The sequence below is a fragment of the Lemur catta genome, chromosome 10, assembly GCF_020740605.2.
Source record: "Lemur catta isolate mLemCat1 chromosome 10, mLemCat1.pri, whole genome shotgun sequence".
Lineage (NCBI taxonomy): Eukaryota > Metazoa > Chordata > Mammalia > Primates > Lemuridae > Lemur > Lemur catta.
The window spans coordinates 2,863,001-2,890,995 of record NC_059137.1 but is presented as its reverse complement, the minus strand read 5'-3'; the positions used below and the strand labels follow the sequence as shown (position 1 = coordinate 2,890,995).

Here is a 27,995-nt window from a genome sequence, read left to right as displayed (position 1 = left end):
CTGGTTCTGCGACCGGGGTGCCGGCGGCTGGGTTTTGCCGTCTGCCCCGTGGGGCCGGGGTGTTTTACAGCCGCCCACACAAACCCACGCCGGAGCGCTCAGGCCGGAGCGCCGCTCGAGCCAAACCCAACACTCCCGTTCCTCCACCACACGGGGGACGTTCCCAAAGCGCCACCCGCCCCCACAGCCCCCGCACCTCCCGAAAGAGCTGCGATGACACCCAGGAGCCCTGTGGAGGGCCCAGGCCCCAGGCCCGCCCGCCGGGCACCCCAGGCTGCCTGCTGGCCTGGCCCGTGTCCCCGGCTGTAAAATGAGCCCGCTGACCCCGCTCACTCCTAACTCCCGCCAGGCCCATCATGCAAACAGGCTCCGGGCTGACCCTGGGATGAACCAGGGTTTACTCTGGGCCAGGGCTCGCCTGGAATCCTCTGCCCGGGACCGACTTTCCACAGCAGCCAAGGCCCACCCGAGACCCCACAGCCGCCCTCTGTGACCCCAGAAGCCACCGCGGCTCTGCAGGCAGGAAGGTTTCCCGGGGGCCCAGCCAACCCCAGCCACTGGCACCAGGCCCCGCACCCTCTCCTCGCCCGCCCCCCACCCCTGCTCTCCGCCCTCAGCCTCGGGTCGTTCCAGGAACGTGCCAGGCTCTCTCGCCTCTAGCCTTGAACATGCCGTTCCTGGGCCTGCAACTTCCCCACCTGCTTCCTGGCTGCTCCAGCCTGCCTCTGGTTTACATAACACCTCCTCCAGGAAGCCTTCCCCGAGGCCCCCAGCCAGGGCAGGGGCCTTACCTCCTACACACCCCTCAAGCACTCACTACAATGCAGGGCACGGCCAGCCACCGCTGGGACGCTGCCAAGGTCCATGAGCTACACAAGGGAGGGCCTGGCCCACAGCAGGTGTCACACACAGACTTGCCGAATGGATGGATGGGGTGGGGGGTGGGAGAGGAGCAGGTTCCTAAGGACCAGCCAAGCAGGCACCAAGTGTCAGAGGCCCCCAGCAGTAACCCAAGACACTAACAAGCTGTGCAACCCTGAGCAGGTTAAACAACCTCTCTGAGCCCTTATTTCCTCTTCTGCAAAGAAGTGTCACCAAAGAAGGAAGTGGCTAGAAGGCAGAGGTCTGAATTTTACTGTCCCCTTGACTGTCCACTTGCTGTGCCTCCCGGGCAGCTGCTCCCAGTCTTGGGGCCCTGCTCCTGCCGTGCCGAGCCCCCGGTGCTGTGCTCTCTGGGTGCACGGAGGGAGCGCTTCCTTGGTGCTAAACACATGGAAGTGGGGGCCAGCAAGGAAGGCTGAAGGACACCCCCACGGCTTCCGTCCGGCCAGTGCCCACGGGAGGCCCACGGACCTGGGTGGAGGGCCGGGACCCTCCCGCCTGCCCAGCCCGTGTAGGCAGGACGGCCTGGGATTCTCTCCCTCTCAGGCCGGCAGACAGCCGGGCACCACCCACGCTGGGGAAGTGGCGAGCGGCCACGAGACTGGCCTTTCCTCCCCGTCCCACGGGCGGTGGGTGCCAACTGCTGGCCGAGCCCCACCCGCAGCACAGGTGCTGCCGTCAGCAGAGCGGAGTCGAGAGCTGGCCGCAGGCATCTGACTCAACCCTGCCTGGTCTAGGTGTCCTCATCCTGAGAAAGGGGACGGTGCCCTGGGCTTTAAGGACTACTGACACCACGGACGGGTGCCACTCACACACCACTCAAGAGTACTTGTTAACGGGATGTGAGCTTCCCTCACCGCCCCCGTGCGAGAAACAGGCAGCTACACACAAGACCACGCCCCGCAAGGAGCACCTGGTCTGGAGTCACACAGCCACACAACCGTTTCCAGGAGCCCACAGGGCTGTCAGTCAGTGATGCAGCAAGGAGGAGGAGACATCAAGGAGGACTTCCCGTAGGAGGCACCTCTCCTCTCCCTCCAGCTACCACACAGAAGGCTCCTACCTCCCACCCAAACCAGCCCCTGAGTCCCTGTGCACAGCTAGGGGACAGGACAGACACGTACACGTGCCCACCGTGAGGCCAGCCGCCCAGCACAGCCCCAGGGAGGGCGACAGACAGACAGATGCTGAGGATCCTGGCACCAGAAGACAGGGAGACTCAGGTCCAAGGCCAGTCCTACCACCCCCTTGCCGAGGACCACACCAGAAGACGCTGCGTCCCTGGGCTGCAGTGGTCCCGCCTGGAAACGAGCCAATGCAGCCTGGGACCACGCAAGGCGTCAGCCACACGTGAGCCCGTGCACAGCGGGCTTGCAACCGCCCAGGGCCACTGGCCTGGACTGCGAATCCTGGCACACAGCAGGTGCCCATAACTGAGCGCTCCAGTAGCCGCTGTTCTTCCCAGCACCGCACTCTGGCCAGAGTGAGGCCAAGCGCCACTGTCGGGCACCCACGTCCTCACCACCCCACCACGAACCTCCACCTCACCAGAAAGCCTGGCTCCTGATGCAGCCTTCTCAGCCCCAGCTCTGTGGCCGCCTTGCTGTGTGGTCCAGGCCCAGCCCTCACCCTCTCTGGGCACCTGCTTCCTCATCCAACTCGACTGGCCTCCAGGGCCCCTCCTCTGCTGACGAGCGCCGGGCAGATGCCACAGGCTGGGCCACAAGGCTCCTAGAATCTCAGGTCCCCCCAAAGGGCGTCTGGTGGGGTCTACAACAGCTCCTGGGCTGGGTGGTATGGAGCCCCTCTCCTGCCTCGGGTACCGCCCGTTCACCCAGACGGCCAGATTCCAGACCTCAACCCCTTCTGTGTTCAGGGTAGATCAGAGTGCCCGGGACACCTGCCTGAGGTCACACAGCCCACGGTGGCAGAGTCAGCACTCGCCTCACCGTACCTTCTGCTTCCACATCGGATTGTGACAGAAGCCTGGAAAGAGTGGGGCCTCCACAGCCCAGCAGCTGGACACCAGTTCTCCTGCCCTTTGGCTGTGTTCCCAAGTGGGTCACGGGCCCCTCTGAGCCTCTGTCTCCTCCTCTAAACACTGACTACAAGAACCCCGACCTGGTGCATTGACAGCGAGGACTCCACCAAGTGCCTGGAACACGGTGACAATCGATAGATTCTGCAACCACCCTGCCCACTGTCTGCCCCTCACAGAGTAGTCCAGGCGCCAGGTGTCGCCTCAGACTCCCCACTTCCCGCCATCTCCCACGCTCGAGTCCAGCCCCGGGCAGCAAAGCCCCCTCGCGGGGGGGGGGGGTGCCAGTCCTCTGGCCTGCGAGGCTCCCCCTTCCCCTCCCGTGCTGGCTCCTGCCTCTGTGAGCGGCAGAGTCGCAGGCTCGAAGGCCTGGGTTCACATCCCGTCCCTCACGCCTCGCCACACCTCAGTTTCCCCCTCCACAAAATGGATCAGGTGGGCCCAGGCTTATGCCACCCTGCCCGACGTCACGACCTCTGCTGCTGCCCAGGCTGGGCCCGGCCCCTCGTCCTGTGCCAGGCGGGCAGGATGTTGGGAAACACACAGGCACGTATTGCCACATCGCCAGCCGCGTCACAGACAGGTTTCAACACGCGGTGGCGCCCAGGAAGGACGGCCGCCATCTCGGCCCGGCCACCCGCCACATGGGGCAGAGACGGTCCCGACACCCTGCTCACTGCTGCCCTCAGTGCCCCTGACCTGGGTGACAGCCTCATCCTCTGGGACAGGCCGAGGCGAGCGTGGGCCACTTTAGAGGAGCAAAGGCCACCCCCAAAGCCTGTTCTGCACACACAGCCCTGCTCCAAGCCCCTGTGGCCACGGACCGGACCGGGGACAAGAGGTCTCTCCAACCTGCCTGGGTGGGGCTCAGCGGAGATCACATTCTGGAAGAGAAAGTGTCCCCAGAGGCCTGGGCCCCTCATCAGTATTTGGGGAGACGTTTGGGGCCAGCTGGCCCCCTCACGCCAAGGCTGAGCGGCCCCCTGTGCCCACGGCGGCCCCGTGGCGGCCTGCAGCCTCTGCTGAATTCCAAGCGAGACGAACAATGGGTCTGGGGTAGCTGCAACCACTCAAGGTCCCCTGAGCCCTCACAGAAACCCTGCCGGACAGCGACAAGCTGAGGCCCAGGGAGGTCAAGGGATTACTCCAGGGCCACGAGGACCCCACTCGGCCTCATGCCCCAGCGGCCCCACTGGGCCAGCGGAGGGAAGATTGTAACTGGTGTAGGAGTGTGTTCAGGGCAGCGAGGCCAACACGGATGTAACCCCTTGCTGCAGTGTCTCCGTGTGCGTCCCTGGGAGCAGGGGCCACCTGCCTGCCCCCCGGGGCCCCCACTCTGTCTGCAGCTTGGAGGCTGAGGTTCCCAAAACTCAGCCTGAGATCCAGGCCAGCGTGGCCTCTTCCCCAGGGTACCCTGGAATAGAGGAGGGGACACTGTCTCCCACTGACCAGCCAGCTCCCGCGATGACCGCAGTGGCCCCAGCAGCCACCCGCCGGGCCAGCCTCCCCCCCTCGACAGGACCCTCTCCTGGAGCGAGGGCGCCCGGGACCACAAAGCTGCCAACGGGCACCGCCCAAGGTCACGCCCCAGTGGGCAGTGGGGCCAAGGTTCAAACTCAGGTGTGAGGACATCAAGCCCTGTGTTCCCCCATGGCCCACTGTGAATGAATGTCACCCGACACGCCCCCCCAGGCCTCCCAAAGACACCCCCATGGGGACAGATGGTCCTCCTCCCAGCCCTGCATCAGAAGACCCAGTGCCAGACGCCAGCCGCGTCCCAGGGAGTCAGGCACAGGCCACCCCTTCCCACCTGCCCGGGGCCCCCAGCACCCCACTGCGACTTCGGACCCACACAGGTGTGTCTGAGCACACATGTGCGTACACATGTCACCATGTTGACTCACATTCACACGCTCACACATTCACATCCACACACATCCGCACTCACACACTCACATCCACACACTCACATCCACACAATCACACTCACACACATCCACACTCACACACATCCACACTCACACACTCACATCCACACACTCACATACACACACATCCACACTCACACGCATCCACACTCACACGCATCCACATGGCATCTCCACCACCCCACAGGGCAGGGAGGCCCCGTGACCAGGGCCGTCCGGCCCAGGAAGGGAAACCCCAAGCCTGAGCGAGTGGCTGATGAGGGCACAGCCTTGTCAGAGCCCAAAGACAGCCACCGCGGCCATTCTTCCCGGAAGAGGGACTTGAGCCCACCAGGGGCTTCCTCGTGGGGACCTGGTCACACCCGTCAAGGGGCACCAGGCACTGGAGGGCCAGAGCCAGGCTGCCGACCATCCTCAGGGAGCTGGCCGGGCAGGGACACGTACCCAGACCTGTCCTCCCTCGCCTGGCAGGGGCCTCCCCAGGGACGGGGACACGAAGACAGGGACCAGGAAGAGGTCTCCTTTCAACACCCCAGCTCTGCCGTTCATGCGGGAGACCCTGAGTGGGCACGAGGCCACGGCAGCCCCAGAGTGAGGACGAAGTGATCGCAGGAGCTGCGGCTTCCCGGCCCCTCAGAGGGCGGAAGCAGTCAGGGCAGTTGGGGAGGCCCCAGGCACCCAGGGGGACCCAGAAACCAGATACTTTCTGGGCAGGCCTGGCCCAGGGCCCCAGCCATGCGAGCTGGCACCTCCTCGGGGAGAGATGGCTTCACGGTGAGCCAAGCAGAGTCTGCTCAGTGACAAATGACACCAGCTGGTGGGAATGTCTTATCGGCCGAGTGTCCCCAGCAAGGCTGATACCATCAACTGCCATCGGGGAACTCCGGGCACCATTAGCCTCATGAGCAGTTCCCGCGGGGTCAGCGCCACACTGCTGACTGTGCCGGGGCCTGGGAACCAGCTTCGGCTGCCAGAGACAGGCTGGGCGGGTCCCGGGTGTGGGAGAGGAACCGGAGCACGAACAGGCGCTGCAGGACACAGGGCACCCCGCCGCCCTCCCCACCCGAGGGAGGGCCGAAGGTGCTGAGGATGCCCCCACCTCTCCGTGTGTGCCCGTGTCCCAGGCCCCCCTGCACAGGCGGGCAAGGCGAGGCCTGGGTCTGCACACCTCAGAGCCCCTCCACCCTGCAGCCAGGGCCACCGCAGGGCACGAACAGCTTGGCGAGGGGGCCGAGAGCCTGCCTGGGTTCACACCCTGTGTCCGGGCAGCTGCTTCCCTGACCGCCGTGGACCTCAGTTCTCCATCTATAAAATGGGATCACAGCAGTGCAGGGCACAGAGTGGCCCCTGGCACGTCGTAACTGTATGGGACACAGACACAGCACCCTTTCCTTCCCAGAAAGGGCAGAGGGTAGGGCTGCAAGAGGCCAGGGCTAGGTGTCCCGGACACGGCCCCCGCCCCCCGCAGAGACTCAGCCCACCGCCCCATGCAGCACCCAGGCTGCTCCGAGGCCCAAGTTAGACAGCAAATGTGAGACAGGCAGAGCCACAGGGATGCGAGAAGAGGAATGGCTGGCAGGGCCGGGCAGGGCCGGGCAGGGGCTCAGGGCTCGGGGCTCAGGGCTGACCACGGCAGGCATGTGGCTTCTTTCCAGGGCTGGTGGAACGTTCCACGGTGCTAAAGCTGGCTGTGCAAGTCTGCGAATGCGTTGAAAACCACTGAATGTATGCCTCAAAGGTGCACGTTACGGTAATGTGAACTGTATTTCAGCCAACCAACCAAGTAAGCAGCCTGGTGCCAGGCACGGGCTGGGTGACAACAGGGCTTTCCCTCGAGAGGCTCTGGCCCCGACGGGGAGCAGGTCACACCGACCCAGCCCCACCTCCCAGCAGCCCCTACAGGACGGAGGCCTGGGACTGAACCCGCCAGCACCTGTGCACGCGCTCCCGCGGGGAGACCACCCCTCCTGAGTCCCCGTCAGGCTGACTCCTGTCCCCGCGTCTGTAACCATACGGTGCCCTGCGCAGAGTCTGGGGGACCCGCTGGGCCAACACGCAGATGGGACGGAAGTGTCCCGTGGACAGTCTCTGTGGGCCCCTGACCCGACCCTGCCCCGCTACGTTCAGCGTCTGGAAGCACGAAGACCAGGCTGGCCGGGATGGTTTCTCCAGCCCCACCCAGCCCCCAGGAGGAGCGGAAGCCCACTGGCGGAGGGACACTTCCTCCCTGCCCTCCCCCACCGGGCCCTGCCAGGCTGGCCCCAAGCAGCCTAGTCCTGCTCAGGGGGACCTCGCAGCCCAGGGCAGGGGACAGCTGTGGGTGCTGGTGGGGAGGGGGCCTGCCGCCCCCGTGGAAGCCTGCCACAGCCAGGCCACTCTGCCACTGACACCCTGATGTCACGGGTTCCAGATGTGGCAGCGGGGAGACAGGGCAGCCCTGGGCTGCAGAGCAAGCTGGGCACGGCCTGAGGTCACACGCAGTTCCTGAGCCCCTGCCCAGGCCGCTGGACTTGGGGTCGGCTGGCAGGCAGCGGAGGGAGAGGCCGCACCCCTCCTCCCAGGGCATGTGTGGGAGACCACCCAGCGGGCACCCACGGGGACCCTGGCCCCACACACAGCGAGAACCGAGGCTCTGCTGCCTTCAGGCCCTGGCCTCTCTGAGCCTCAGTTTCTCACCTGCAACCGGGAGCCAGCACCTCCCGCAGGGCTGCTGCTGAGCCACAACGGGCTGGCCAGGAAGGTGTGAAAGAAAAGGGAGGGGTGCGGGAGGCCCCCAGCCTATGTCCTACAACCCCTGGGCTCCGGCAAACACACTGCTCCTAGAGGTCGCTTCCGCTGACCTGACCCACCCCGACACAGCCAGGGAGGCCGCGGCTCTGAGGTCAAGCCCCAGCGGTGCCGGGTATCCGTGTGCCTCCCCCCGACAGCCAGCCCCCGGCTCAGGGCCCTCCTCCCCAAGCAGACTGACATGGGGGGCAGCGGTGGGCGAGTGAACAGAGGGGTGTGGAGGGCTCTTTCTGGCTGGTCCTCCCTTCCATTCGGGAACCTGCCAACTGCCAGCCCTGCCCCACCTCGACTCTGCCTTTGGCCAGGGTTTTATGGACACAAGAACAGACCTAAAACTGGTCCCAACTGTCCCTGTCCCAGGCCCACTGAGGGACAGTCTGGGACCCAAGTGCACACACAGGAGCCACTAAGCAGGCAGACAGCCCCACTCCCCAGCCACCCAGGCCCCAGAGCAGCCCCAGCCTCGTCCCGAGACGGCCAAGCCTGGCGGGAAGCGTGGGGTCCTCCGCACGCACCCGGGGCCCTGGTCCACACCGAGGCTGGCGGGTGCAAACCCACAGACAAGCCAAGAACATGGGGGTCTCCCCCTGGGACGGCCGTGCAGCTGCCTTCCTCTCGAGCAGCAGCAGTTGCCGAACACCCGGCCCACCCAGGAGGGCCACGCCCCGCTCAGCCACCCAGGCACCCCCCGCTCCCCACGAGGAAACAGCAACAGGGGCAAGGGTTTCAGCTCAGGCACCTGCAGGCTGGGGCTGCGACCCCAGCCTCTACCTCCCCACCTGTAAGACGAGGGTCCTCAGGACGCGGCTCCCCACCCGTGTCTGTGTCCACATCTCCTGCAAGAAGGGTCCAGGGGTGTGTGGGGCATGGCAGGACTTGCCTGAACCCTGACCTGGCCTGTGTGGGCCTCAGTTTCCACAGCTGTGAACTGCCCGTGCTGTTGGGGGCACCTGAAGGGACGGAGCCCCGTCAGCAGGAGATGCAGGAAGGGGCTGTCATTGTTCCCAAAGGCACCAACCCAGGCCCTTCCTGGAGTCTGTCTCCGAGGGTCCGCGGGGCCATCTGCACCAGGGCAGGGGTCACACAGCTCACAGGGCACGGAGCTCCCTAAAGCTGCCAGCGCCCCACGCCCACCCAGTGGGCCCTGGGGACCTTCCCTGCCCCTCGGCTTCTGCCCCAGGCGCCCCACGCCTGGACTGTGCACCTCTAGCACTCAGCTAAATGGGAAGTGGTCTCAACGCAGCTTGAGATTTAGGGGGAAAACGATCAGTAACATTCCCGCTGTGGAAAAGTCTAGAAAAATGAGCTGGAAGACGGGAGGGGGAGAAGCCAAGCCGAGGTTTGGAGGAGGAGCCCCACCCTCCGGCACCCAGGCACAGCCGCTGTCCCCGGGACCTCAGGCTGGCTCTCCAGTGCTGAGGGCCGCACAGGGCCTCCCGCAAGGGCTATCCCGAGGACAGGGCATGCACGGGCCAGCTCAGGATGTCACCAGCACGGGCTACTCGGGTGGACAGCTGCCACTATCCCGCCAGCCACAGCATAAACGTGAGCTTAGTACTTGGCACAGGGCAGGATCAGTGTGTAGTGGCTGTCCTCAGCTGCCGTCATCGCCCGCCCCACCCACGTGCACCGTTTAGGGCACAGGCCCTCCTCGAGGACAGCACAGGCCGGTCGCAGACACAGGACAGAGGCAGCCCATGAGGGCTGGGCACGTAGACGGGAAATGAATGAAGTATGAAATGAGTCGATTCTCTAAATGGACATGCCCCAGGGGAACGGGGTGGGTGGACAGGGCCATGCCCCTGGGCACACCGCTGGGCTCCCTGGGGGGCACCTGCGAAGCCCCCAACAGCCCTGCCACACACCAGGCTGGGACGGCCAGAGTACAGGTCCCCCACCTACACGCCTCTGGTCACTACTTGGGCTACAGCCATCACTAGATGCAGTGACCCCCACGGGTGCCTGCCCCCCAGGGAGAACAATGCAGACACCAGCACCCAACACCCCCTGGGGAAGGTGAAGCTGGACTCACTTCCGAGCTCTGCCTGGGAGCAGGGTGGGAGGAGGAGTCCAGCTCTGCAACCGTCCACCCCCTCTGATGAGCACCGCGAGGGTGCACCTGCACCAGGGCTCGGAGCCCTGCATGGAGCCCAGGCGGCCACTGACAGTGGCCACTTCCAGCCGGGGGTAGCCACGTGGGAGCAAGGCCAGCACAGGCCCAGGCATGGTGGGGGCAGGCAGGGCCTCGTCCCAGAAGCCCCCTCCTCGTCTGAGCCCCAGCCCAGGTATTCACCAGCCAGGGCCACAGGAGGCCAGGGGAGCAGACAGGGTGGGCCCGAGCTTCTTTCCCTGGGGGACCTCCCTGAACCTCACCTGCTCAGAGACGGCAGCAGGTGTCCACGGACACGTGGGGAGTCCACGACTTAACCAGGCTCCAGGGGTCAGCTCCGTGTCCAGCCCTCACCCAGCTCAGCATAAACACTCAGGACACCTCAGGCCCACCACGCAGAGAGGAGGCGGCCCAGCTGCCCAGAGGAAGCTCTGCTACCCACAGGATACCATGGTTTGCTCGCCCCGCAAATCCCACGGAGGTCTGCACCACGACCACGGGGCCATGGCAGGGACCACGGGGCCACAGCAGGAACCACGGCCAACTCGGCTCCTGCCCTGCTGAAGCTCAGTCGAGGCACGGCTGGGAGAGACACGGCTCGGAAGAGTCAGAGTGGTGGCACGAAGGGAGAAACGTGGGGTGGGAGGGGACCCCATCCAGGCAGGGGGTGTGACAGAGGCCCTGCACCCCAGCGGGAAATGAGACATGTGGGTGAGCAAGAGCCCCTGGGGAGAGGGCCGTGCAGGTGGGGGCTGCCTGAGCAAGCCCTGGCAGGAGCCTGGCAGGACCTGAGCATGGCTACTGCCTGGGGCAGGAATTAGTCTGGGGCAAGGGGGAGCCACCGAAGGCTCTAGGCAGAAGAGTGCCATGAGCAGCAATCCTCTGAGCCCATCCCCTCCCAGCCCACAGAAGGCTGAGGGTAGCTGTCCCACGGGGCCCGGGAGGGCAATGCTGGCCAGAGGGCAAGGTCAGGGCTGGCAGGGTCAACGATATAGCCCCTCCTGCCCTGCGGGCACCCGGCCAAGCCAGGGGCGAGGGTGACAGGAGCCTTGCAGGGCTGTGTGCACATCCCGGCTACCAGGTGCTGCAGGGCACAGGCACACTGCTGTCCCCACTCCACAGACAGGGACACTGAGGAAGGGCAGCAAAACCCTGACCCAGTCAGACCAGAAAGAGGCCCACAGCACTCAGGCCCTGAGCTGCTGTTCTAGAACATTCTGCCTCCACGTGGTCACCTGGGCAGGTGGAGGGCAGCCCTGGAAGCCCCAGGCCTGCTCCCAAACAAGGACCCTCCGGAGTCCCTCCGATTTTAATCAGAGCCATTAGGCACTTGTTCGGCAATTAGGAGACACAAATTACAGTAGAAAAAGCTCATTACCAACACACGGCAGGCGACAACCACTGACAGCGCTGAAGTCCCTGATGAATCGTGGCGCGTTGGAGGCACTTAGTCTCCAGGAGACAACACCCCAGCGCCCACGGCCTCGTTTGTCACCCTCACCTTCCTGCCACCACCGTTCCCGTCCCAGCGGCCAGGCCACCTGCCAGGCTGGACCCACCCCTGCGCCAGTCCAGACTGCCGAGCTGGGGACAGCGGGCACGCATGGAGTCGGGGCACGGTGACAGCCAGGCCGGGCCCCTTAAACAGGCCCCTGCAGGTGATGCCCGGGAGGAGGTGGGGCCTGCACAGTGGGCGCCACAGTTCACCCGTCAGTGGAGTGAGGACATTGACAAGGATCTCCAAGTTCCCTTCTGGGTCTGAGACCCCGTGCTTGACCCAGAGAAAGTTCCAGAATCAGTTAGTTGATGAACGAATTAGCGTTAACCAGATGAGTCAGATGGCAGGGCACGTGGGAAAGCCTAGGCTGACCGCGAAAGGCGGGCTCCCTCCCATCGGATACAATCCCGAGCAGGCCGGGCAGAGGGGCGCTGGCCACAGCAGGGGCTCCCACGGGGACCAGGCGCAAGCCGGGCCCAGCACGGGGCTCTCCGCAGGCGGGAGCACCTCAAAGCTCTCCCCAGCCTCCTGGGTTCCAGAACCCCAGGTCAAGGGAAAGATGGGGTTCACCTGGAGTTCTGAGGGTCCCCGAGACCCACACACACACACCAGGAACACAGTCCCACCCTCCGCAGGCAGCCCTCAGCGGGCTCTGCCTGCCCGAGAGCTCAGCGTTAGCCCCAGGCCCACCCCAGCCTCGGCCGGCGCCCTCGCTCCTGCCCAGGTGGGGCCCCCAAGCCTCGGCCTGTCTGCAGCAGCCCCCACTGAAAGGGCCCCAGGGTTGGAAAGAGGCTACTTCCTCCCAGAGATTCCAGCCAGAACTCCTCTCTCAGCGGTCCCAGATCCCAGATTTATCCCCCACACAGAAGGCCCTGTGGCCAGGCAGAGCAGGCCAGAGGTCTGGACACCTCTGCTTCAAAAGAAACGAATGGTCCGGAGCACAGCAGCAACCTTGGCAGGGCTGTTCAAAACAGGGCACCAGACCGGGCGGCTGGCAGGCTGGTGCTAGCCACCCCACCATCTGCTAATCCCAGTCCTTCAGAGGGAAGGAACAGGCCTTGTCTGCAGCCACACGGCTAGCACGGCAGAGCCGGAATCCAAACCCGGACTCAGGCAAGCCTCTGGGGCCTGACACAGGTCGCTGGCTAAGTGGGACCTAATGGCAACATGACCCCATGTCCAGCAGGGTGGGAGGAACCCTGCCTCCTGCCCACGCTGCCTGCCAGCAGGCCACAAACAAGCCTGCAGCCTGTCACCGGCCCAGCCAGCGCGGCCCGAGGGCCACCAGCACCCCACGCCCAGCCCAGGCCACTGAAGGCAGCTGGCCGCTCCGAGGCCCTGCCCAGGAAGGCCTCCCGTGCCAGGCAGGATGCAGTGGCAGTGGGGGCCCCGAGGGGCTCTCTGAAGCGGTGACAGCACCCACCTCTGCCAGGTGTGACCTGAGACACAAGCTGCGATGACACCTCCACACGTGGATCACCACCCCCTCCCCGCCTGGTCCATGGGCCCCAGCCCCCCCAAGGCTTCCCAGCCCCCCGGGGCTCGGGCGGGGCTGGCTCTGCCCCCGGGGCCATATTTCCCTGCCCTCAACCGGGACTCAAGGCCCAAGTACTGCTGGGTTTTTAATGGTTTAGTCAGCAGAGTAAGTGACAGTCTTTCTTCATCTTTCCTCAGGAGAAATACAAACCAGGCCCGCTAATTTCGGGGGAGGTCAGCCGCCCCCCCGGGGCCTAGGGCTTCTCACCCTGCAGACAACACCACGTGGCCGGAGGATGCAGCGGGCGCGGGCCAGGTGAGGCCGGGTGGGCCCAGGTGCAGGAGCCAGGCAGGAGTGCCGGGGATGAGGAAGGACGGGGAGGAGGAAGGACGGGGAACCGCAGCAGCAAGGGCAAGAGGCAGGGAAGAAGCCCCCACGGGAAGGGCAGGGGGAGGGGCCACAGCCGCACACCTGCAGCCATTAATTATCTCACGACTGCCAGGTAATCACCACGGGGGCCCCAAACCTTCAGGGTAGGCCCATGTGACAGCTGGCACCTGGGGAGCCCAGCAGGCAGAAGCCCCTGCACGGCCTCAGTTTCCCTAGCTGTGTGGTGACATCATGGTTTTTAAGTCCTGCTCTAGGCAATCTCAGGTATGGACAGGGGGCCCCAGCCCCAGCAGGAACACCTCTACCTTCCTCAGTTCTGCACACAGGTGGTCTGGAAGGTTTCCCTGCTGCCACTGCCCACCCCACAGCCCCTCCAGCCCCACTCCCCGGCCGCAGCCTGCGCGGCCTCCCTGGCCTCACTCCAAACTTGTGTTCCCTCCCTCATGTGGCAGCCACCCAGTAGTTGCTCAATAAATGCTCCCTGAGCTCTTTGAGCCTCCCAAAACACGGGCAGGGGTGGGGGTAGGGGTGCGAGGCTTAATGAAAATCCCCCCGCGTGGGGCTGTGTGCCTCTCAGCCAACTCCAGCTCGCCCAAGGGCTCCTCCTGCCCCTCTGCCCCTCTCCACCTCTGCTGGGCTCTGCGGAAACGCTGGGGGGTCCCTGCCCCCAAGCCCACAGCTGCAAACCACAGGGGCTCCTGGCCCTCTGCCCGCAGCCCTCGCACTTTCACAGCACACACAGGCCAGCTGAGACCTGCCACCTCCTCCCCACAGAGTCCCCAGCCCTGGCCCAGGCCTGCCCTGGGGACTGCCTGTCTCTGGCAGGGCTCAGGGGCCCTGCCTGGTCCTGCTGACAGCCGCGGGGCAGGCAAGTGGGGAAGCCCAGGACAGCGCGGTTGTTGGAACAGCACCCAACAGAAGCCCGGAGAGCCGGATCCCAGATCTCTGGAGACATCTCCGGAGCCGGGCCTTGTCAGCCGCTGCGCACGACACCTCCACGCCTCCCCCACACCCACAGGGTCCAGTCCAGGCCAGCCGCCCGCCCCAGCTCCTGACCTCCCCACACAGCACCAGCACGTCTCTCTCCTCTGGGCCTCGGCACATGCTGCACCCTGTATGTGCCCCGGCCAGGGACCTGCAGGTCGCCACCTCCCCCAGGAAGCCTTCCCTCCAGCCCCACCCACCCGGCTAAGGGAGGCCCTCTGCTCCAGACTACCTGCCCACATCCTGCCCCTGACCCACCTACTGCCTGAAAGTGGCAGGGCCAGCCCAGCTGGCTGGAGCCCCGCTCACTGCCCTCAGCCTGGACACACTCCAGGGGAGGGTTTGGGGACCGGGCAGGGCAGACACGGCCGTCTCAGCCTGACCCGGCTCCTTCCTTGGCAGCAGCTGGGCCTGGGCTGGCACACCACGCAGGAGCCCTGGTAGGATCGGCCCGTGGCCTCCCACGGGACGGCCGTGAAGGGGCCAGCCCCTAGGTGGGCACAAGATTAAGGTGTGACATGAAAACACAGCTGCTGCCACACTTCATCCATGACAGCCCCAAGCCCCAAAAGGATGCCCAGCCTCCACCCAGAATCCGCTTCCCACCAGCCCCCAGGTTTTCAAGGGCACTGCAGGTGACTTGGGCGTCCCCAGGCGGGCACAGGGTGGCCCCCGGCCCCAGGCGGGATGTTCTGCCTCCCCACCCCCGCTCTGCTGATGCCCCTGGGTCAGCTGCAAGCTGCCCCCGTGGTCTCGCCCACCGGCGAGCCACCCTCGTGCTCACGGCCTGAGCCCTCCTTGAGGATGCACGGACTGCTTTCAACGTCACACACTCCCCACCCTGCACACGTGAGGAAACTGAGGCCCAGGAAGTGCCTGACCTCACAGAGACAGGAGGGAGCCAAGGCATGACCCCGCTCCCTGCCACCCATTCCCCAGGAACTGGCAAGGAGCCCATGCGAGAGACGCTGCTGCCGGCAGTGAACTCTGGCCAGGCTCCGTTCGGGCTCTGGAGAAGGCTCTCCACCGGGCAGGAGCCAAACCTGTCCGACCGCCCTGGAGCCGCAGTGCCCGGGCGACTATCTGCCCCATCGCATTTCTCAACCCGCACAGGACAGACGATTGCAACAGGCTGCGGAGACAGATAAGGAGGCTGGGGTGCGGGTTGGGTGAGCTTGGGGTGGATTTTTTGTCTTGTTTTTTTGCACCCCACCTGTGCTTCAAGCCTCCCCAGATCTGCTCAGGGCCTCTGAGCTTCCTGGGGGTGCCCTGCACGGGGCCTGGGCACGGGGCTCTGGGCCCTTCGGGGCTGAGGCCAGGAGGGAGGCTGGGTGAGAAGGCCACCAAGAAACGCCCTCTGTCACAGCCATCGAGGGTGGTGACTGAGCAGGCCCCGGGCAGGGTGAGGCTGGGCGGAGCCACCACCTGAGAAAACCACCTTTCCAGTGCTGCAAGGGTGCCACCAGCCAAACCTGTCACCTTTCTTGGCAGGACACTAATGAGAAAGCCCGTCCTTCCCTAAGGACGGCCAAGGACGTCCATCCAAGAGCCACCGACGCTCACCGCAGTGCCCAGCATACAGCAGGCGCCTGCTGAACGTGGCCACAGGTGGGGGACACACCAGGACAAGGCACCGACCCTCCCCGCCCGCAGTGGGCGGCTAAGCCCCACCCTGCAACTCTGCAGCCTCTACACACCCTGCGGCCCCGGAGCCCTTTGCGGGCACTGTGGAAGCACACATGGTGCGGCTCCCTGCTCCCAGCCCAGCTGGCACTCAGACCCCAGCCCAAGGCCACGGCCATGTGGTACGAGTGCCTGGTGTGAGCCAGACAGTGACTCTCCGCCTTACACAAACCCAAGGCAGGGACTCTTCTCCCCATTTTACTAAAGAGAAGACCAAGGCTCTAGTTGGTTAAGGGCTGGTCCAAGGCCCCAGAGCTCTCCCAGTGAGGGCCACCCACGAGAGCCTGACAGTCCCCTCCCCACGGGGCTGGGAAGCCAGGCGAGGGAAGGGCACCTTCCCCAGAAGGCCCCCACCAGGCCTGCTCTGCCCCGCCCAGCAGGGGCAGGAGGGAAAGAAACTTGCCCTTAGCATTCATGCTTTTCCAGGTCGCCAGGGAAAGGAGGCTCGGCCTCAGACAGGCTCCACGGCAGGGCTCCCACGCGGCCACTCTGCAGGAGAGTTGGGGCCTGGTGGTCAGAGTGCAAGCAGCTGTCCCCGCCCCCGAGGCTGCCCTCCCCGGGGCTTGCCTGACACCAGGGAGCAGACCCTGCACCTCAGGCCTCTGCTCCCCTGGGACAGGGCAGCCTCCAGGGCAGAGGCCCAGGAGGAGGAATTCCCCAGCAGGCTGCAGGATGGGCGGGCGGGCCCCTACCTGCCTCCCATGCAGCAGGGACTCGCCATTCCAGTCTCCAGCGCTGGAGGAGGGGTGTGGGGGTGCAGGCAACACCCCAGCCCCTGGGTCCTCAGCCTGGCCACAGAGGGCAGCTTTGTAAACCTCTCGTCTGTGGCCAGCCGCCCCCCGCCCTTCGGGCCCTGCTGCCCTTGTGATTCTGGGCCTGGGCCTCTCCCTCCCACCCAAGGAGTGAAGCCCCAGCAAGAAAAGACCAAAACGACACGGGGCAGTTCCCAGCGCAGGCTGAGTGCCAGGTGAGCACTCTCTGGCTTCATCCCTTTGCACCCTCCCAGCCTGTCAGAGAGAGAGGCAGATCGGGAAACTGAGGCAGGGAGGAGTGACTGGAGCTCAGGCTGGTTTTTATTGTCCACCAATCAGTTGACAGCGCCCCTGGCCTGCAGGGGGCCCAGGGCAGAGATGCCCCCCGACCCTCGCCCACCAGGTTCTGCTCAGAGACCTGGGGCCACAGCACAGACCCGGGACACCTGGGCCTGCATTTCCTACAGGTGAGGAGGGACCTTGGGGGAGGAAGATGGAGACAGAGAAGTCTCAACAACCAACAACCCCCCCCACAGCGTGCCCCCTGCCCTCATGACCTGGGTTGGTGCCCACGACGGAGGGGCAGGGGGAGCCGGGCACACAGGACGACTCGGGGTTGCCAGGCTCCTGCCTGCAGGGATGGGGTGGCCCAGCCTGAGCCCCGCCCTGAACCCCAACAGCCAAGTGGGTGGAGAGACGGGTAACTGGAATCACAGTCACACGGTCTCCCGGGAGCCCCTCTGGCCCAGACACCCCAGAACTCCAGGGCAGGCTCCCTGACTCCCAATAGAGACGCTCCATGGCCTCTGAGTCCCCACGCCAAGCCCACTCAAGCCCAGAAGGCCTGTGGGCACTTGTTCCCGGGACGTCGGTGTGCACGGGTAGGTGGGACTCGCACGGTCATGCCCTGAGGAGTGCAGAGGCCTGAGATGGGGGGAGGTCTGACCCAGACCCGGGACTCTGAGCAACCAAAGAACTTCTCAGGATTTAAATCTCACAGGCAAGGCCAACCCACTACAGCCAACAGTGGAGCTGCAGGGAGAACAGCTTTGGCGGCCCGGCCTGGGAGACCTGAGCCCGCAGGGATCACCCTGGTGGCAAGTGAGAATCGCCCCGAGAGCCGTCAGAAACCCAGTGGCCAGGCACCGCCGACGCTGCAGGCCAGCCCACGGCCGGGCTGGGCCGCGCCTGGTCCCGGGGTGATGCTGACAGGCACGCAGGGCCACTCGAGGCCATCTCCAGCTGCCGGTTCACCCACACTGCCACAAAGCCACACTCGGGCCTGCTCATGCCAAGGCTGTCCAAGGAGGAGCATCCAGGAGAGCCTGCGGCTGGCCCCAAATTCTGTGCAAGTTATGACGAAAACAGGCACAGCCTTGCTCCTTAAGTCTTAGTACATGAGCAGCATTAGATTCACCGCGGGTGGCTGCAGAGCCAGGATGGGGACTCCACGGCAGGCACAGCACGACTGCCCCGCAGCGCTCCCCGCAGACATCACCAATCCACCGCCCACCCTTCCTCGCCAGGCGGTCAGGATGGGCGTGCTCTCAGCCTTCCCACCTGGGGGCTGGTGGACGAGGGCCCCGTCGTGTGTCCACGCCCTCCCAGGAGCCCTGGGCCCCAACAGTCCCCAGTGGACAGACACAGGTGCCCCCAGCTCACGCGCTCCCAGCACCCCAGGAATACCTTCCCCAAATGCAGATAGTTTTTGCGCTCAACACGCACCACCAAGGAGAGGGCAGGAACACACGTCACAGTGGCATCCAAGACGGCCCCCCAGACCTGCTCTCCCGAGGCCCGGCATCCCCGCGCTGAGGGCGCCTCAGCCCTCCTGCCGACAGCCCGGGGGAGGGCCTGGGGTCCGGCTGGACACGCGGGGACGCGCAGGCTGCAGGCTGCACACACGGCCTGGCCACCGCATCCTCCCTCCAGCAGCGATTCCGCCTCCAGGGGCGTTCACGAGCAGGACGCCTGCAGCCCTCCACATCCACTTAAGAAAATAAACAGCCTCCTCCCCAGCTGGGCCCATTCAGTCTGTGTTTGCTCTTGTTTCAAAAGTAAAACTTCGGCCTTTTCCTCATGTGCCAGGACCCCCAGCTACAGGCCTGGCCAGCCCAGCCACGCCAGCGGCTCGAGCCCCTCCTCCCACTGCCAGAGGGGGACCCTGCACCCCAACTCTGCAGGTGCTGAGAGGGCACCGGGGCTGCGCACGCCCACTGCCCGCACCTCCAGAGGCCGCCCAGACGCAGGAGGCGCGAGGGCGTCAACAGGGCTGCAGCCCAGCCAGGCCTGGGCGCCCCTGGGCACCTGGGAGGGAGAAGCCAAGAAAAGACCCGGACGGAGGAGGGTGGGAAAAAGAGCCGATGCCACCAAAGTGCTCCTGCCACTCAGCTCCCATGCGCACCCCAGAGGCAGGGAGCAGGGGCCTCACTGGCCCTGCACTCACTCCACTCATCAGCCCTGGGCGAGCCTGACTCTGTTTCCCTGACTCTGTTTCCCTGCTGCCCCGAGCCCTGCCAGCACTCCAGGAAAGGAAAACAAGGGCCAGTGCCCAAGCAGGACTGCAGCTGGACACCGGGTGGTCCAGACACTTATCTCTGCACGGTTTGCCGCGTTGGCAGGCAGCCACTGCTGCCCGCAGCTGGGCAGGGGCACGACAGGGAGGACAGGCCAGCCCTGCCAGGCCCCACGCCGCCCATGTGAGGGCTAGAGCGGGGCCCCTGCCCCCCAGCAGGGAAGGCGTGGGCCCCTCCTCCGGGTCCCTGGGGCAGCCCATTCCTGCCCTTCAGACCTGGCCAGACACCACCATGTCCCTGGTCCCCGCCCCACCCCATGCACCCTCCCTGGGGTTTTCCACGCATCATCCAAGTCCAGGCTGCCGGGAGTCCGGGGGCAGCATCAGCTTGCCCCTCCCCTGTCTTGCCAGGCACACAGCACAGCCTGGCAGCCCACGGTCCACAGCAGCTCCTGGCCACTGTCCCGCCCTTGCCCTGCGTCCAGAACACCCTCCCCTCACCGCACCCAAGCCCTGCACATCCTTCGGGACCTGCCTCCAGCGGCCTGTGCAACCGGCTCCTCCCATGGGGCCGCCCGGAAGCCGGACCTTAGAGACCCAGGCTCCCCCAACCACCCCCCCCCCGCAACGTCCCAACACGGCACGCACACACGCACACATGCACACACACAGAACAGAGCCTCCCACCCAACCCAACACCCCCCACGCCCAGGCAGGGCTGCAGCCGCCGCGCAGCCTCGAACTCCCCCGAGGCCCCCACACGCCCGCCCCGACAAGCCCCCTTCTCGTCATTCCGCTCTCACTGTGATGGTTAAAAACTCGTTCGTGGCAGCAGATTGGTTATTACATCTCGGCCTTAATTAAAGAGGGCCGCAGAACGGCATTTTAACCAGCAATATCATTTTGTAATTGACACGGCTCCATTATCAAGAAAAATACTCAAACCGGCCTGAAATGGAGCTGGCACCCCTCCTCCACCGCCCAGAGGGGAAGGACAGTTCAGCTTCAATTTTTAATCTGCTGATGAAATATTCAAGGCCAGGGAGGGGATTACGTTTCCCGAGGTGTCGGATCCCTGCCCTCTTGGGGCTCCCTGAGCCGGGCAGACACCGAGCGTGGGTGCCAGGACCAGGCAGTCTGGAGGAACCGAGCCTGTGTGGGCCGGGCTGCGGTGGGCTGCCCACAGCCAGCCCTGCAGGGCCCAGGGTCACTGCTCTTCCCGCCCCTCTGCGGCTGTCCACCCCCGTGGGTGGCCCCAACTGCACCTTCCCTGAGGAGGATGCTTTGGCCCACAGGGCCAGGGCTGGCCCAAGGCCCCCATGCCTTCCCGCCGGCCTCCTGGGCCCAGTCCTACCATGTGTCCACACCCCAGCCCCAAGTCCGACCCAGACAGGAGAACAGGCCTCGCGTGCTGTAATTTCCTGAGCAATGGAGGGCCCAGCCCCCGATGCCAGCGTTTCCTCATGACCAGGTACTCACTCTTCCAGGCCACACCCTGCACGTGGGGTCTGAGCAGGGTGTCCCTATGCACAGGAGGGGACACTGAGGCAGGCAAAGAGGCAGCTCTGCCCACCCTCACCAAAGCACAGGGGCAGGCCCTCGAGGGTGGGTGACACTCAGCCTCGGTGACAGATGCAGCCAGCACTGCCAGGCACCAGCTCACTGCGCCCCCACGCAGCCGAGGCACTGGCGCTGAGGACACAGCAGGAGGGAGGCGCTGGCCCAGGCCAATGCCAGGACCCAGCTCAGGCCCCAGGGCACACACGCCCCCACGCGCCCCGGGACAGCAGCAACAGGAGGGCAGAGCGGAGCCCCGGCCCACCCGCCGCTGCCTCTAAAGAAAGAAATGTCCCACGTGAAACAGCTCCCTGGTGCGGGCGGGTCTCTCGCGCAGCGGGATGGGGGCTGGGCCAGGCGGCCCCACACACAGGTGCCCGATGCCCCACGCACGCCTAGGTGAGCAGGGCACAGGCACACAGCACACGGGGCTGGAATGACCCTTCACGTGGCTTCCGCCGGGTGCCCACTGTGCCCAGGAGAAAGACACTGGCCAGAAACCAGAGCACAGCCTCCCTGGACAGATGAGGAAACTGAGGCTCGGAAGGGCAACGGGCCTCCCAGAGCCGCAGCTGGCAAGGGGTCAGGGAGCAACGCCAATGATGTGTTCAACAGGCCACCCTGCAGTGCCACCCCAAGAGCAGCGCCTGTCCCCTTCCTCCCCTGGTGGCTTCCACGCATCCTGCCCTGGGAGCCTGACACTGACCAGCTGCCCAGCTGGGCCTGGACAGACGGTTTAATCACAGTCACCGCTGGCAGAGCGGCTCCCGGTATCGAGGGGCAGACGCAGCCGCCCGGCCATCTGCAGGGTCCGCTCTTCCTGGGCCTGGGCCGGCAAGTGCCCAAGACAGAGGCGTGAGTCGGGTCCAGGGCTCAGGGAAAGGGACCCAGCGGTGCCTGGGGACCTCCAGGCATGAGCTGCGGCCCCGAGCTGGCCCAGCCAGGAGAAGAGAAAGGTGGGAATGGCAGGACGAGACGGTGCATGCCGTCCACGTGGCTCCCACCGTGGGCAGCCTCCTGGGTGGGGGACGCTGCCCAGGGGCAGCCATGGCGCCGGCGCTCATGTACACAGAGCTGCGCTTCCAGGGGCGCAGGCAGCCAGGTGGGAGTCAAGTCCCCAAATCTCATGAGACAAGCGGGCAGGCCCACAGGTCCCCAACGTCATGTGCACGTGTGGCCACCTGGGGAGGCTCCCTGCCTGGCCCCAGCTCTGAGACACCCCACGCTCTGGCACGCCACGAGCTTCTGGGGCCCAGCGGTTCCCCTCTCCCCTCACTCACTCCACAGCCAGGCTTGTCGGTGCCAGGATGCCAGCCCGTCCCTGTCCCCTCCCCCCTGCTCCTTGAGGACGCCTCTCTGCCACCAAACCCCGCCAAGCCACCCACCCCAGCCAAGGTGCCTGCTGCCCAAGCTGCCCCCAGCAGGGCCACCAACGATGCGGGCACCCAGCGCAAACAGGGCTCCCCACAACCGACATGTGTGAGGCGGGGGCTCTGCGCCTGGCTGGGGCAGGGAGCTGGGGTCTGCAGGCCCAGCCAGACCCCTCTCCTGGGAGAGCCTCCACGCGGGCCCTCGTGGGGCGGGCGGCACTCGAAAGCCCCCTCAGCTCGCAATGAGTCCAGGGCACAGGCCCCTTCCTGGGGCGGCAGCAGCCCCCATGGCAAGGGCCCGCCCTGTGCTGCAGGTGACAGAGCTGGGTCTCCCCGGTGCCTATCCCCCACACTGGCACGACACCACACCTTCCACTCAGGTGGTGCAGAGCTGGAGCCCAAAGAGACCCTGCCACGGTCTGGAGGCCAGTGTGGACCAGTCCCCAAGGCTGCGGAGGCCGGGTGTTTGGGAAGGCATGCCGAGTCTTCCGACCACCGAATCCTGCACCACACGAGGCTGGCCGGCACCCAGTGGGCATCCGATGCCTCTGACAGCAGATGGATGGGCAGGTGCCACCGAGCCCTGGACCCTGAGGACAGGGCATAGGCCAGGATGCACCGGGCAGGAACCAGCCCCCCACCTCAGCCGGACAATGGGTGGCTGTTTGGGCCTGGCTGAACTCGGCCAAGACTGAACCCACGTGTCGGCCACCTGCGTCCCCCGAGATCAGGTCAGCGTCTGCCCACCACCAGCCTCGAATCTGCCACAGACACAAGTGGCCTACCCAGGCCTTCAGGAAGTTCTAGGGCAGCAACGGGCTGCAGGGACCCTCCCAGACACCCGAGCTCGAGTCTCCGCACCTGGCACTTGCTGCCCTGCACTCTGAAGCCCATCACAACAGGACGCTGATGCCCGCCACGCCAGCAAACACTGTTCTGTCCTCACTCGCAAACCCCTACTCCTGCTGCCAAAACGCTGCATCTAGGATGCACCCAGGAGTTCCGCCGCCTGGGAGGCTCCGGGTCTCCCCCAGACCCTGGCATCCACAGCCCTGCTCTGCCAGCCTCCAAGTGGCCTGCACAGCACCACAGCCTAACTGCCCAGCCCAGCACCCTCCACACCCTCCGCGCCTGTGACCCCACCAATGGCCCCACCATGCCGGCCCAAGCACCATGGTCACCCCGAGCCCCCAACCCAGGCCTGGCGGCTGTGGCTTCAACCACCGCCAGACCCACCAGCTCTCCCACCCGCACAGCCACTGCCCCTCCCCACAGGCTCAGACTCCACCCCCGCCCCAGACCTGCCACACTGCACAGCCAGAACCCTCGCTCCCCGCTGCAGCCTCCAAAGGCTGCCCTCGCTGTTAGGACAGGCAGGCCCAGCACCCCAGCAGTGCCCCATCTTGCTCTGCTGCCCAGCAGTCCAACCTCTGTCCCTACCTTGCTGCCAGACTCCAACACCAGCGCTGCAATGCCCCCACAGAGAGAATCTCTGCCACAGGCCCTTTGCACGTGCCACCCCTCAGCCTGGGAGGCCCTGCCTCCACACCAGTGCCCGGCTACGCCTTCTCACCTATGACCTTACCTTCACTGCTGCCCAGGAAGGCTTTCCCTGGCCGCTTGCCAAGGACTCCCCCACGTACCTGCAACCTGACCCTCAGTGCAGGCCCCTGGCCAGCCCAGCCCGGTCCCCATGCTCCCCAGGCGCAGGAGGTGCGGCGGTCAGGGGAGGGCCCCCTGCTCCTCGGCAGATGCCCAGATGCTGCGGCCCCCCCATCCGGCGCGACGTCCGCCCCTTGGTGTCCGGCCTCTGGGGCAGGCGGGCCGCGCTCCGCTGGGGGCACGGAGACAAAGGCAGGCTGACCACGAGCGCCCGCAATTAATCTCGGCCAGCACCACGGCGGGGCAAGTTGGCCACCCAGCGATTTACATTTTTATTAAATCACACAGGAAAATTAGAAACATTATTACTTCCCTCAGCTCTTTAACCCTTTCTCTGCCGGCTCTCCACACGCTGCCCCGGGCCGTCCGAGGCTGAGCGCGGAGGCTCCCACCCCACCGCAGCCACGCCAGGCTCCGGCCAGGACGGGTGGCCGGGGGGCAGCGCCTCCCCAACCCGCCCCCTGCGCGGCCTTGAGTCAGGCGAGGCTGTCCCCGGGCCCTGGCTCTCCCCTCCGTAACGCAGGACCGGTCAGGCGCTGGCGGGTTGCGGCCAGGCCCAGCTGTCACCTCCTTCGCCCCACGCTGTCCCGACTCGGCCTCCCCAGTACCTGGGGCCTCCGGGAGGCCCCTCCCCAAGGGCAGCACCTTCCCCGCCCTGGACTTCAGATGCCACAAGGTTACAAGCAGGAGAAGGCGGTGAGGGCGCAGACCCCCAAAATGAGGGCTCGGCCCCTGGGTGCGTCCACCCATGACGCCCAGACACACGCTTCTTTTGCCCACTTACGCCCAAGCCTGGGCGACGCCAGGATCCGGGGCAGGTCCCACGGCCCCTGGGCACCCACAGTCCCCGAGGCCAGGCCCCAGTCGGGGACGGGCAAGAGCCCACAAGCCGTGGCCTGGAGCAGGACGGGCTGAGTCCTCAGAAGGAACGAGCAGGCTGAGCTGCCCACCCCGCCCGGAGGGGACGAGGCCACCGCAGCCGGGCGGCCCTGGAGCTGACGTCCAAGCAAGGCCTGGGGGCTGCAGCCACGGAAGATCCACGGAAGCGCATTCGGGGGAGGGAGCAGCATGTGCAAAGCCGCGACAGGGAGGCACTGGGAATGTTCTAGCAACGGGAAGCAGATTGACCAGCACAGCTGGTCCCAGTGAGTGGGGGAGGGGCGGGGGCAGGGACAAGTGCCAGGGCCCGGCTGGACTCCTCCCCAGAGACCACGCAGAACCGGAGGGACTGGAGAGGCCTGACCAGGTCGGGGGCTCGAGGACGAGCCAGCACTGTGTGGTCCCGGACATCACATCACTCTGGGCTGTCACCCACACCCTAGAAGCCACTGACGCTGCTGTCCTGACTCCCATGCGGTCCCTACGTGGGTGCTGTGAGACGCACACACACCAGGAAGCTCGGCCATGGGACGGGCCGTCCACTTGGGGAGTCGGGGCGAGCTCCCCGCAGCGGGGGCATCCACACGCAGCACGCAACTGTCCCACCTGGAGCACGCTCCGGGCTCACCTGTGCCGGGAGCTGACCCATGTGGTCACAAGCCAGCAGGGTCAGAGTCAAAACATTACTGCTCACTTGCTCGCCATGCATGACGAACTGACAGTGGGGGCAGTGGCACCGTGGACCCCAGCCCCACCATCCCCTCCTGCCCTGCGCTGCCTGGCACAGCCCAGCTGCTCAGGCCCATGCGGCATAAACGCCCGAGGAGGACCCCGGCAGGCCGCAGGTGGTGGCGGGAGAGGCTGGCCGGACCCACACTGCCAGAGCGACTGGCACTCCCGGCAGACCCCCATCCTGTCCCCGGGCCTGGGGGGGCCACCAAGGCCAGGGACCGAGGCTCCTCCAACCCCAAAGCCCAAACCCCCTCCAGCCGCCTCACGCCAGCCCCAGGGTGGGGCCCGAGCACAGTGAGCCAAGCCGGCAGCCCCCCACCGACTGCCCAAGGGACACCAAGACCCATCACGGCTTTGGCCACAGGTTCGCCCCCTTTCCAGCAGTCCCACTTCACGAGCACCTAGCACCGCGCCCTCCGCAGCGCTGGGCGTGGCCTCGGGCCGCGCCAACATCAGCTCCCACGCCAGGGGGCAGCCCTCATCCCCACGTGCGTGGGGAGGGGACACCGAGGCCCAGCACTGCTGCGCGGCCGGCACCGGCCTCTGGAGCACGCCCACGTCCGCTTCCTCAACCGCCAGGTCCGGCAGAAGAGCCGTCCTGCTCACCGGCCTGGAAATGCGAAACAGCTGGAGCCTTGGGGGGCAGAGGACCCCCCAGCCCACACTGCAGCTCAGGCGCCTCGTGATTCTGACCCCTCAAGGCCCACAGGCCCAAGAGGCAGAGCCTCCCAGGTGGGTGACCTGCCCCTCTCCCCAGCTCGGCATCCACCGCCTAATTGTGCTGGGGCCACACCAGGTACCAAGGCTGTGTCTGTCACTACCACCAGCATGACAGGACAGAAGGCAATGCCCATGGAGGGCGGAGGGGACCTAACCACTGAGAGCTTCCTGGAGGAGGCGGCATACAGGCAGCTATCTGTCGGAGTGGGCAGTTGGCTGGTAAAGGAGCATCGTGGGGACCTGGAATCAGAGCAGGCCTGGCTCAATGACTGAGGGGCACCCAGGGCCAGTGGCAGTGAGGAGCCTGCGGGCACTGGGGAGCCACAGAGGGTTGTGTGCAGGGGAGAAGCACAGTCCCCAGGGGGTGGGGAGGGCCCAGGAGCCCACAGCCTGGGATCCAGCCTGTCCTCGACCTCCTGCTGGGAGCCCCAAGAGGCAGGAACCAAGAGCTCTGCTTCCACCTTCATAAGAGGAATCTGGGCCTTGGGCGGGTGCCCAGCGTTGGGGTTTTTGTGGAGAAACCTCCGGTTTCCCCCACTCTGCGGCTGCTGAGTCAGGAGCACAAGGGCGGGACCCCAATCTCAGCCCCTTCCGCCAGCGAGCAGGAAGCTGAGCCCCGAAAGTCTCTACTGAATGCCAGGCCAGACCCCAAGCTGCTTACTTCGTCCCTGGGTGGGAGCGGGGCTGGCTCACAGCCTGCGGTCTGGCTGGCGCTCACATGTCAGTGCTAGCAGGGGCTGGGGAAACTGAGGCCCAGGACAGCTGGGGGGCCTTGTCCAGCAGGCCAGATCCCTGGGGCCATCTTCAAGGGGAGGAGAAGGGCGGGGGCGGCAAGCACACCAGGCAGAGGGAACAGCGTGCGCAACGGCTCAGAGGTGTGGCTATACCGGGCTGGACACAGCGCCAGGGACCTCAGCACAGCCAGCTTCCCCACGAGGGGGTCGCTACCGCCTGTGGGGGAGGGGGCCGTGCCCACCCCCACCTCAGTGGGGCCATGCTGGCCGGCGACGGGCCCAAGGGGGAGAGGACGCCAGGGGACACCCCATCTGCTGACCAGGCCCCTGCCCCGCCCCACGCGGGGAGGAAGCGCCCTTTCCCACAGTTACGAAAGATCCTCCTTGCCAAAGGACGGCAACGCGGAGTCGCAGCCTCACTTGGCCCAGTGCCACGCTTGGCTGGGGACGCGCAGCTGGTCCCCTGAGGCTGGGGCCCATGACGGAGCCCACCAAGCTGGACACACGTCCCTCCTCTGGCCACTGAGCAAGGTGGTGACACGACAGGGGACTTGACCCCCAAAGTCCACGTCAAGACTGCACCCGGTGACCGGCCTCGCTTCCGGCACTGAGATTTCTGGCCCCCAAGATGGCTCTGGACCTAGCTGCCCCCAAAACCACCCTTCCCAAGGAATCATTCTTCCCAGGAGGCAGAACCCTCCTTGTGTGCCCTGCGGCCCCCACTCCAGACGCCACAGGATGCTGACAGCAACCCTTCACGAGCCCCCCAGGGACCCAGAGGAAGAAACTCAACTCCCCACCCCTCTGACAAAGACACTAAGGTTCAGAGGGGCCCCCAGCCACTGCTCTTCCCTGCTCCTGGGCAAGAGCTGAAGGGCAGGCCCTACTTCAGTGAACGCTCAGGACCGCTTCTGAGCCAGTGCCATCGGCTCACTTCATAGATGAGAAAGTCAGGCTCAGAGAGGGCGACATTCTGCCCCAGGTCACACAGCTTGGAAGGGCTGGGAGGGGACCTGAACTGTGGCCCACAGATGGCTCCCCAGGCTCCAAGGCAGGAACCCCGTCCTGACCTCCCACAGGCCAAATGCCTTCTGCCCAAGACACCTCCCAGAGGCAGGGCTGGTGGAAATCCCATAATCTGCTGGGGCCTCCCTAAGGAGGAGGTGCCCCCCTCCGGCAGCAGGATTCGGTTTCCTGGCCTCTAATCAAAGGATTACCCGACAATCCCGGGCACCTCCACGGCCCCACCGCCCACAGCCCCCGTGCCGGGAGGGAAGGGCCACCGCTGCGCTCGGCA

The 27,995-nt window shown here is 65.8% G+C and overlaps 2 protein-coding genes across 4 annotated transcripts in view; one reads left to right on the top strand and one right to left on the bottom strand.

Annotated features, from left to right (window-relative positions):
- Window positions 1–27,995, bottom strand: part of RXRA (retinoid X receptor alpha) — a 100,579-nt gene that overhangs the window by 56,373 nt on the left and 16,211 nt on the right. Inside the window, exon 1 of one of the 3 annotated variants that reach the window (XM_045562287.1) lies at window positions 14,167–14,228. The exons of the other annotated variants lie outside the window; for them this stretch is intronic. The gene's annotated coding sequence lies outside the window, so the exon portion shown is untranslated. Of the gene's footprint in view, window positions 1–14,166; window positions 14,229–27,995 lie in introns of those variants that run through there. 3 annotated transcript variants of the gene reach the window in all.
- LOC123645801 (translation initiation factor IF-2-like) lies at window positions 16,907–18,547 on the top strand. The gene is made up of 2 exons (XM_045562289.1): window positions 16,907–16,996; window positions 17,530–18,547. Exons 1-2 carry the CDS (start codon window positions 16,908–16,910, stop codon window positions 17,921–17,923), a joined length of 483 nt encoding a protein of 160 aa, XP_045418245.1. The 5' UTR covers window position 16,907; the 3' UTR covers window positions 17,924–18,547.